At 47.8% G+C, this 11,153-nt stretch overlaps 1 protein-coding gene across 1 annotated transcript in view; it reads right to left on the bottom strand.

Annotated features, from left to right (window-relative positions):
* Nucleotides 1-9,864: 9,864 nt before the first annotated feature.
* Nucleotides 9,865-11,153, bottom strand: part of LOC101760726 (transcription factor CSA-like) — a 1,956-nt gene continuing 667 nt past the window's right edge. The window contains exons 2-3 of the mRNA XM_022826570.1: nt 10,649-11,152; nt 9,865-10,545 (exon numbers count right to left, since the gene is read on the bottom strand). Of these exons, the coding sequence (XP_022682305.1) occupies nt 10,397-10,545; nt 10,649-11,152 (653 nt within the window). The 3' untranslated portion in view covers nt 9,865-10,396. The remainder of the gene's footprint in view (nt 10,546-10,648; nt 11,153) is intronic.

Raw genomic sequence — 11,153 nt, 5'->3', positions numbered from 1 at the left:
CTTCATTACTTTTGAAATGTATACGAATACTTTGTGCATTTCTTCTCAGTGGACTTTTTTTATAGCATCTTTCTTCACTTATGTCTCTGCTGCTTCTATTTGTGCTTTGATCGTTTCTGTCATTTTGAGATTATGCTCTGGCTCGCTTATTTGTGCTTGGTCAAGGTACGCTACCTTGAACCTGCCATGCGCCAATTCTTCCTCCCTCCATTGCATCCTGCAGAATAGGTTGCTCAGGTACTTGAAATAAAATACATATGTATTTAAAACTCATGTATGCGGTACATGTGGACTTACAAGCACCATACGGAAATGAGATTCACGTTGAGGTGTTGTCGACAGTAAAGTCTGTGCAAATTCTCGAAATCGATCACAATCTGGTACGGGAGAATGCCAAGAAAAACCTTAGTTGGGATATGCGTGGTGATTGCTCGAATACCTTGCTTCATTACATTCATGATCCATGGATCTTATTCAATTCCCATGGGCCCTTCAGCAGATCCTACTGATACAAGAATGGTTTGCCATGCTCATAATCCATTGGGACATCAACTGTGTGATAACCATCTTGATGTTGTGAGACTAGTGACCGGATGTTGGATGAGAATCCGGTCGGCACTTTCATTCCGCGCAAGCACTTGCACATAGCCAATCTCTCATCTGGTGTTAAGTTGTAGCTAGTCAGGGGAAGGTATTGCTTACCATTAGAAAGTTCTTGTGGGTGGAGCTCTGGCCTAATTTGAAGGTCAACTAGATCCTTACGTGATTTTAGTCCGTCCTTTGCCTTGTCTGATAAATCCAAGAATCCGATGGTGCTATCGAACACATTCTTCTGAAGATGCATCCCATCAATAGCATGGCGCACCGCCAGCTCTCGCTAGTATGGAAAATACTTAAAGAAGATAGACATCTTCTTAACGGCACGTCTGCGACATCTGTAGTTTCAGCGTGCTTTCTTCCCCTTTTCGAATTATCAGCACCACCTAATGCCTTCTTACCGAGTTTAAACTTGACCTTCTCGCACATTTCAAATACTATTTTACCCGTAACCGGTTTTGGAGCAAAATCATTCTCATTGGTTCCATCGAAAAAATCCTTCATCTTGTGGTATTTGTGCGTCTTCAATAAGAAGCGCATGTGCCGCATGAACACTTTCTTCATAGATCACTTAAGGTATACATATCAAATTCCATCCAAGCAAACTACGGATCTTGTCTTACATTTTGCCTGACCTGTCAAGGCAAATAAGGTGGGATAATCAATGATGGTAACAAAGATAATAGCCCTTTGTGTGAAGTGCTCCTGTCTGTACTCATCCCACATTCGAACCCCATCTTCCCAAAGCTTCTGCATATCTTCCATCAATGGCTCAATGAAAATATCTATGTCGATGCTAGGTTTGTTTCGGGCCTTGTATGAGAATGGTTAGCAAAAGAAACTTTCTCTTGTGACATAGCCATGGGGGAAGGTTATATATGGTCATTAGCACTAGCCATGTGCTATGCGTGCTGCTTCTTTCATCAAACGGATTCGTGCCATCTGTACTTAATGTGAACCGTACATTCCCTTTTTCATCTGCAAACTCTGGATGATTGGCATCGAAGTCCTCCACTGGCGAGCATCGAAAGGATGTCGAAACTTTCCATCAGCCTTTACTGGGCGATCAGCATGCCAAGTCATCATTTCATCGGTTGTTGGGTTTGAGAACAAACGCTTCAGATGGTTTACCTACCACATCACCAAGGCAAGGACTCTGCGCTAAGTCGTCATATTAGTACCTATATAGGACTCGTCCTCCATTTGAGCACCAACACTTTTCTTTGCACCCTTCTTCCTCTTATTCCCGATGGAGCAACCGACACGATCCTCATAGAAATCGGCAATACTTTTGTAACGGCTAGCATCGCAATTTGGACACTTTTCCAATGCTGCGTACTCACCGTGGTACAATATGCAGTGGTTCTTGCACGTGTATATTCTTTGCACACGCACCTTCAATGGATTGATAATCTTCTTTGTTTCGTATGTATTTTTTTGGCACAAAGTTATGTTTCGGGAGCAACTTGCCCAGCAGAGTAATCAGATCATTGAAACTATTGTCTAACCAGCCGAATTTAGCCTTCAGGATCACAAGATGAAGGACGAAACGCAACACTGTCCACTCCTTCCTACATCCCTCATACAAACGATCCTTTGCTGCCTTCGTAAGTGTCTCGAAATTCTCTAACTCTTTAGCACTCGCTAGCAACACTTCCGGTTCAATGTGGCGCAACATGTCCTCCATATCAACATCACGTTCCTCATCCACCTGTGGTTCCACACGTGCATCTATTTGATCACCATTTTGATCTCCATAGTCGTAATCATCATCCATCATAACATGATCATTTTCGTTTGCATCATCACCACCCACTTCATCAGAGCCAGTATTGATGTCTGTGTTGTTGAAAGTACCTCCTACCTCACCATGGTAGGACCAAATTGTGTATACATCCACAAAACCTCGCTTTATCAAATGCCTCTTGATGACATCAGTATCCTCCCATACAATATTGTTGCTACAGTCAAAACATAGACAACGTATTAGCTTTGTCTTGCAAATGTGAGTGTGATTCTCCGCAGCCTCCATAAACTTTGGTACCTTTGACATGAATGTATGCGAATATCTCCGTATGCTATATATCCATGCTCTATAATCCATCTTTAACAACCTATGACAACAATTCTATATTATATTAACTAATTTAATGAGCTAACTCAATTAAATTATGGATGTAGTAACTAATAAGTAGGAAGAAATATAATAAAAAAAATTATATTACCCTAATGAAACTCAATTAAACCATGGATGTAATAATTAATAAGTAGAAGGAAAAAAATCAAACTCAATTATATATTAAATTCAATCAAACTCATTAATTAAAACTATGGATGTAATAATTAATAAGTAGGAAAAATATAATCAAACTCAATTCTATATTACATTAAAATGTCAAACATAGCATTGTAATGGTTATGACCATAGAATTTTATTTAAAAAATAATCCATCTCTAGTTATTTCTCTCTCTTCCCTCTAGATCTAGATAACAACTTAATGAAGCTAGAAATGATGGATAGAAGTTGAAAAGGAAGGTTGGAATGGCACAAACTTACCTTTTATAGCCACCTCTTCCAAAGAAAATAAGAGCCAAACCTTCCCCCTTAGATTCGGTATTTTTGAAGTTTTTCCCGAGCTCCTCTCGGACAAGTTCCAAATGGAAGGTTGGCTGGGCAAGAAACTGTTCGCGGCTTTATCTGGGCAGAATTTGTGCTGAGGGGCTACCAAACGCACCCGCCAGCATACATGCATCCCATCTGTGCTAGCGGGCGCTTAGATCACTTGCCAGCACAGAGCCATCTGTGCCGGCGGGCACTAGCCCGACGGTCCCAGTTATATTTATGCTAGCGGGTGGAATTTCGACAGAGGAGAGGAGCACGCTAATTTTAACATGTCAGCACGAAATGTAGCGCCAGCTATCTAGCTGGCTCCTCTCTGGCGTGTGAATAATGCGTGGTCAATGCCAACGCACGGAGGCGTGCGCAGGAGCCAGAGGCAGAGCATGCATAGCAAGCAGGTCTTGATGGTCACCTGGCTGGCTCGTCCGTCCGCCGTGCGCGTGCGTGCGTGTTTGACCGTGTCCTCTCCCCTCTCGCTGCCATACTGCCACATATCCATTCAACTGGAGTAGAGTAATGCCTCCGCTGCACAACTGCATCTTCTGGGCTTTTGCCAGACGAACACTTTCAGTTCAAAGTTCAGACTTAGACTTATAGCTACTATAGCCGAGCAGATACACTGTTCAATTCCATGGCGTATGTAATGTACTGCCAGATGGTGGAAGTGAGGTGAACTCTCGTGCAGTCGTGCTTGTGTGTGTGTCGCTGTATGTCGATGTGAAGCTACCTGCAGCAACAGTGTCGGAATAATCGAATAACCAGGCTGTTAGGGCACCCGGAGTGGGTGTCGATAGGCGCTCGGCAAGCCTCCACGTAGGAAAGAGAAACGAGGAGAGAAGAAAGTGTCCCTAGATGTGGCAAGAGCCGTTAGACGCGCCCCCGTGCTAAGCGGGCCCCACCACGTGCTTATCCTTTCTTCTTTCTTCGCATCCTCTGCCTCGCGGTCGGAGAGCTCCGCGGCAGAGCAGCCGGCGAGCGCAGCTCGCTTGGCTCGCCGTAGGGACCAGGGAGGGGCACGGCCACCACGGGATCTGGCGAGAGGCATCTCGGCCGCGGCGCCGTGGGCACGGGCAGGGCATGGGCACGGGCGCGGGAGGGGACACCGGCGTAGGTGACGTCGCAAGCAGCAGCCGGCGGGTAGGGTGCGGACGCGGCCGGAAGGATGGGAAGGGCCGCCGGTGTGGTCAGACGGGGTTGCAGGCAGCGGACGCAGCGAAAGGGCGGGGTGAGCTTGCTGCGAGCGGACTCCGCCGGAGCCAGGGCGGGCGGGCGGCGGTGACCCGTGGAGCCTCGCGGGCTCCGCTGGTGGTCGTGGCTCGATGGAGCCGTGGGCGCTCGGACGCCGTGGCGCGCAGGTCGGCTGCAACATCATCAAGCTCGGCATCCTCGCCACGTCACCAGGCCAAGCACCACGAGACCCACATGCCCCGCCGTCAGCTGCCGCGCCGCCGAGCCTCGCGGGCTACGCCACCGGCAGCTACTCCGACGAGCCGTGGGCGCGCGGACGGCATCGCAAACAAGCCCCAGTGCGTGCGGAGGTGGGGCTCCAGGCCATCGTCGCGAGTCCCGACGCGGCCGCAGCCACGACCGCCGCTGCGGGGAAGCGAGCCGGCGAGAAGGCGGGGGGGCCTGGGCGCTGGCAGAGGGGCCAGCACGGAGGGGGTGGTATGGATCTGGTGTGTGGTTGCAAGGCTGCGGCTGGCCAGCGTCCAGGCCTCACCGGCCGGGAGCTACGGTTGATGGAGGCGGTCGTCCGTGCAGCCACAAACATAGAGTGGAGAGATGTGATTAAAAAAACCTTGAATCGTGAGGTCCACAAAATTTTGGAAAAGTAGATATGAAAGCTAATCCTTGGGTGCCTCATCTTTACTGCTCTCTGTACTCTCTATAGGTGACGTGTACCGAGTTACAGAGAATTACTCTCTGTAACCGTTGCGGGTGCCCTTAGCTAAGTTGTAGCCGTAAGTTGTTGAGCGGCGATGCTAGACTGCAAGCTACCTGCTCGATCCCGCTGTTGCCACTAGTGGCTATTCAGCTAGGGTGATGCGTCTCATGGCGTTAAGCAGGGAAAACCATGTCTTTTCCTTGTCACATCAAATGGACCCCTTCAGTTTCCTGCTGCTGGTGGTAGAGGAGAAAAGCTTCAGGACTCCATAGTAACCTAGATAATAATAATGCCCTCTAATTGATTTGGGGTTTTGATAAAGACCTTAAACAAAAGAGAGGACCATCAAAACACCATCGTGTTTCGCAAGGTTATTTCAAGTTTGGTTCATCAAAAGTGTAGCTGTATTCTGTAACCATAAATTTCACAACAATTTTGGAGGAAACGATGTACACACGGTTCATTTTTTACGGAGGCAGGCAAGATCCTAATCTGAACTTGTCATTAAACAGCATGGCAAACCACAAATTACACGCAGTTCATATAGACCATGTAATTAAATACTCAAAATTTGCCACCACCTATATATAGTTTAATCTTCTACCGATTTTCTCCCTAGCAACTCTTTCTTTTTCCCTAACAAACAAAAGATGCTCCGATCCCTCTTCAATTTTAGCCCACGCCACCCCCGCTTTCTGTTTCCCAGAAATGTTCCACTAGGCTACACGCCCCTTGACAAGATTGCAGAGAATCCGATGCCAGGGGCGTGCACACGGATGCACATCTCACTGTTTCTTGTTGGGTTGCATGCAGCTAGCTTGCTAAGGCCCCCACACGGCCACACCACAACACAACCGGCCAGGCCTACGGCTAGCTGGCTACCTCACTCACTCCAAAAAGGAATCGGTTGCTCACACATCTTTGCTTCCTCGGAGGAGAAATCGCCCTCGCTGCTTGCCTGTTGCACGACATGATGAGAGATTTGCTTTGATGCCAGGATGGATGCACGTCTCCATCGTCCGAAACAGCCGTGCAACTGCAACTGCAATAAACGCTCCCCTCTATCTTGCCTCACATATGCCCACACACAGATGGATATTCTATTTTGTTTCTGAAAAGAAAAATACAGTATGTCTGCAAAATTCGACATATATTCTCGCATGCAGTTTTTTTCTTCCTATATATAGTGCTCTTGAAGGCCATGAGTGCAGCATGTGTAGCACAGCACGGCCGTCATCTTGACATAAGCCAAAGTGGGCCAAGAACAATTTATATATGTTAAGAACAATTTGAATAAAAACCAGTACGGGGTAGATTAAGACGATCAAATTAAATGCCGTTCTTGAACAACCGAGTGAGTCAAGTCCATATTTCGTCGAGAAAACAATTGGAATCAAGAAATTAAAAGTTGATCCATTCCGAAAACAACACATTCATATTGCCTTCTCTAAACCGTTCAAACCTTACTAGGTCATTCTCTTTGATGTAGAGTTTCCAACCACTAACTAACTCCTTGGGTACGTGGGGATTAGACCACGCAACATTCTAAAATCCAACCATGTCCTTCCATTCCTCAGCTTTTTTTCAACTGCCGAAATGCGCCGGATTCTCGTTATTCATGACCGGATGCATACATGGACGATGAATGAATCAAACATACATGTTCAATATAACTGCTATGAAATTGATTGACGAATGAATGATGATTAGTTGATAGAAGTCCTAAGAATATACTTAAAACATAGGAACTTATTATAAAAACTATGCATTGCATTCTTTATTTGTACCCTGAAGGGAGAATATTTGTAGTTAGTACTTTGAACAGAATATTATTTCAGATGTTCAGCATAACATTGCTTATTGTAGCTGCCGACCGGCGCCGTATAGCAACAAGGAATACACAGCACTGGCTACATGCGTTCCATGTGACCATTCTCTCAACCACCTCGATCGAAATGTAAAATGCAAGATTCTCCTCTCTCAGCTTTTGAACTTAAACTAACAAAGCTGGATTAACAAGAACGGTTAAGTTGAGCTAGTCGACAAGCACCTCAAACCATCGCTTTCCTGGAAACTCCTCACACGCTAACTGTATTTGCTCTGACAAAAAAAAATCTCAAATTAATCAGAGACATTCATGTGAGGACGATTATATTTCTTATAAGCTAGTAAAGTTTGAATGGTTTGAAGAAGCCATACATTAATTCCCGTATGAGATTTTCGAATCCATATCCGCATCGTTTTATTCAGATTAATTTTGAGATAGATTCCCAAAATTTGCCGGAGCAAGGCCTGTTTGTTCCATACATGCAGGGTATATGCTTTCCCGAGCACCAAAAATCGAAGTCAAGTTAGCCAAGTGGAGCAAATTTTGTTACACTAGTTTTGTCATATGTGCTACAATATTCTAGTACTATAGATAAACAGCATGATGTCAAGACTCCGAGTTCATGCGTGCATACAAAAGAATTTTAAATTCAGGCCATCATCAGTTCACAAGAAGATCCACGGACGCAGCATGGCTCCAATTTTTTTCCTGACAATGATGTAACATTCTTTTAACCTGTTCTGGCCTTTTCTTCTAGCAAGGAACAAAGTATAAGATCGGATTAGGTAAGGAGATATTCCACGTGTGGCGAGAGCATCTATCTCAGTTCATAGTCGTTAGTTGAAGCAGCCTGGGGGAGAAACGAAATCAACAATCTTGACCTCTTCATTGACAAATACTTACATGTCAAACTGCCATGTGGCTTCCTATTAACGGTATCGAAATTGTTGTTGAGGCTTCATTGTGAATTGATTGTGGGTTTCTTTAGCCGGCTTATGCACAGTTGCTATGTTGCTGACCTATTTCTAGGGCACTTGGTCATATTTCAATGTTCTTGCACATTATGGAATTAACCTGCTGTTTCCATTGGTCATATTTCAATGTTCTTGCACATTATGGAATTAACCTGCTGTTTCCAATCGATGGATAGCCCAATCGGCGCGACACCTCGATTTTCAATTTCATAGTGTTTGATTCCCACCTAACACGGGTTCGGTGTGTTATCCGTGTAGTTTTTTATATTATTTTGTAGAATTGACGTCTACAACATGTGGTTATAAGATTATTATCTAAAAAATTAACTTCGGTAACCAATAATTGACTTTCTAATCTTGGAAAAATGATGCTACCCCCATCAATTATTACCTTTTCTAGCTCCAAAATGAAAATCCAGCTCCTTGAACCCAACCCAACTCAACCATAACAAATAGACTGAAAGTAAACTGAGGAGCCAGAGCTAGTAGCACTCTATTTCAATCATCATAAGTAGGGTCTCTACTCCAGTTCCAGACCCCCAACATGATGCCTACTCTATCTTATCATCAAAAGGCCTAGCATCTGTCCCATGGCATATATTCCTCTTAAACGTCAAGTAATTTTTCTCTAGGCATACTTATAATTTTCTTCAGGTTGACACTTTTCGCACTCTGGTAGTGAGGCACTTGATCAGTTAGCAGAATTAGGTGTAGCTTTATCGATCACGCATATGCCGGAACAGTGATGCTGAATTGCTGATGCTGTATATTCATTCTTGCAGCTTGCCACCGTCTAGCTTTCAGCCTTTCACATAGTTGTTGAATGAGGACCGGTTCATCGATCTTTCTTTTCAGCCAGAGCAGTTACCTTACCTGTTACAGATAGAGTAGATGTCGTAGACAGACTTCACTAGAAGAACATGGATCAAACTAAACGAGTTAAAGATATGTTTTTTTTTCTCGGAGGGGGGGATTAAATTTAGTTGTTGATCCACACAAACATCACGTTGTGATGCTAAGCCTGATCCGCCCTTCAACCATGGACCCTGACGCAGTCCTCGCCCAGACGGGCAGACACGGTGGTTAGTTGAACATGACCACTTGGTTCATCAGGCACTTAGTTCAGATTTGCGTTTAGCTGAACACATACAGACGTCAGTCGAGGCCCCCAACAACTCCCAGTCAAAACCTCACCAGAACTGCAAATACACACCGAATCTGTTACATCCACGGTTTGGTTTCATTGCGCCCCTGCTGATCGAATTTCAAACTAATCAGTGTAGCTTTCGTACTCGCGTCGCACCGACAGTAACTGTATTCAGTGAAACGATCACTGACGGTTTACTCGCTCATGAATCTGCCGCAGATTTTTTGTTTTCTTTGCAGTGGCCGGTGAGCAAGGAAGCCGCTGCTGCAGTAGTTCCGTTTCATCAACTGCTTGCGCAAGGCGAGTGACCGGGAGGGAGGCGAAGGACAGCAACGGGCGTTGCAACAGCAGTTTCGTTGGCGTGCAGGAAATCCGCTGCTACAGTCCAGCAACGGAAACCCACGAAACCAGGGCAGATGGGGATGGGGGAGAGAGAGAGAGAGAGAGAGGAGCCGAGGGAAGTTTCAGGAGAAGCCGGTGGGGGTGAAAATGACCTGCCTGTGCTGCCTTTGGAAATTAAGCACCTGCTATGCTACCAGATGAGAACGTTGGTGTCAGAGGGGGTTGTTCTTGTTGATCGGCGCAACAAGAAGGCAGCGCCATCCGCCGTTTCCTTGTTGCGCGGCGCGGCGCGGCGCGGCTTAGTAAACTGAGTGAGCCTTTGTTTGTGCTCGGCGTTCACCTGCCGCCGGCCTGAAAGCACAGTGACAATATGGACAGAGACATGGAGGAGGACATCATGCAATGCAATGCTATGCAGGGATCGATCACACGAGCCATAGAGATTGGTGCTGAAGCACTGCAACAACAAGATTGCAACATGGTTGGGAATCGGTTCTTGTTGTTCATCTTCTTCTTCGTACAAAGGGAAGAGAAGGGGGAGAAAAAGAAAATGAAATAACAGAACAGAGCATGGAAAGAAGAGAGAGGGAGACGGTAAAAAGAGGAGGCAGCAGCAGAGAGTATCTGATCTGCCTTTGCCTTGCGCGGTTTGCGTTACAAGCGGTTTCTTTTGCATCCACCCATTCACAACCAGGGCATCAACATTGAACAATCTCGTCGATCTCATCTCACCTGCTTGTTGGTTGCAACTCGTCTCGTCTCCCAAGCAGAGTCATCAGCAGCGGCAAAACTGAGGTGTGAGTCAGAATCAGCAATGCCACGCTGCCCCACACCAACACGAATCGGCCACCGTTCGTCTCCTCTCCTCTCCCAGCCTTGTTCTTGGTGATTAACTTCTTAACCTAAGCTAAGCTAAGCACGTTCGGGTTCATCCTCGTCGTCACCGGGGCTCTCGTCTTTGACCGCCTCCGGTACGTACAACCGCCGCCGGATGGGCCACCGATCATGTCGCGCCCACGCCGAGGAAGTCGAAGAAGGTCAGCGCGACCTTGTCGTCGGAGCGCGCCTCCCGGTGGCGCGCCGCCGACGGCGCGGAGAAGGCGGACCGCGCGCTCGGCGCGAACGCGGCGGCGCGCGGGGCCGCGTCGTAGCCTGCGAGACAAAGCACACGCACAAAACGGCACGTCAGCTTGGGCACGACGTGGGAACGCACCATCAGAGCAGACCATGCAGCGACGACGTCGAGGACACTTACCGGGATTGTACGCGCTCTGGTAGAAGCAGGGGGCGGAGCCGAGGGAGAGGTCGGTGGTGCAGGTGGACGCGGACTCGTCGGACTCGCCGCCGCTGTACGCGCGGGTGTCCGCCGCCGCCGCCTCCGTGGGGACGCCGTGCGCGCCGGCGGCGGTGGCGGTGGCGGCGGCGTGGAACGGCAGCGGAGGGGAGCCGGAGTAGTGGTGGTGGTGGAGGACGACGACGGGCGCGTAGTGCTGCGGCGGCGCGGGCCCCGGCGAGGACGAGGACGACGAGGAGGTCTTGCGGCGGCGGAGCGCGCCGGACTGCTCTCGCTGCTTGCGCGCCATGAGGACGTGCCAGTGGTTCTTGACGGCGTTGTCGGTGCGCCCTGGGAAGAGGCGGGCGATGAGCGCCCACTTGTTGCCGTAGGCGCGGTGCGCCGCCAGGAGGCGCTCCTCCTCCTCCTCCGAGAACGCCCGGCGGTTGATCCGAGGGTCCAGCTGGTTGAACCACCCGAAAGCCGG

Source organism: Setaria italica, chromosome V (genome assembly GCF_000263155.2).
Source record: "Setaria italica strain Yugu1 chromosome V, Setaria_italica_v2.0, whole genome shotgun sequence".
NCBI classification, from domain to species: Eukaryota; Viridiplantae; Streptophyta; class Magnoliopsida; order Poales; family Poaceae; genus Setaria; species Setaria italica.
The sequence above is the reverse complement of the archived record's forward strand: the minus strand, read 5'-3'. Positions and strand labels throughout refer to the sequence as shown.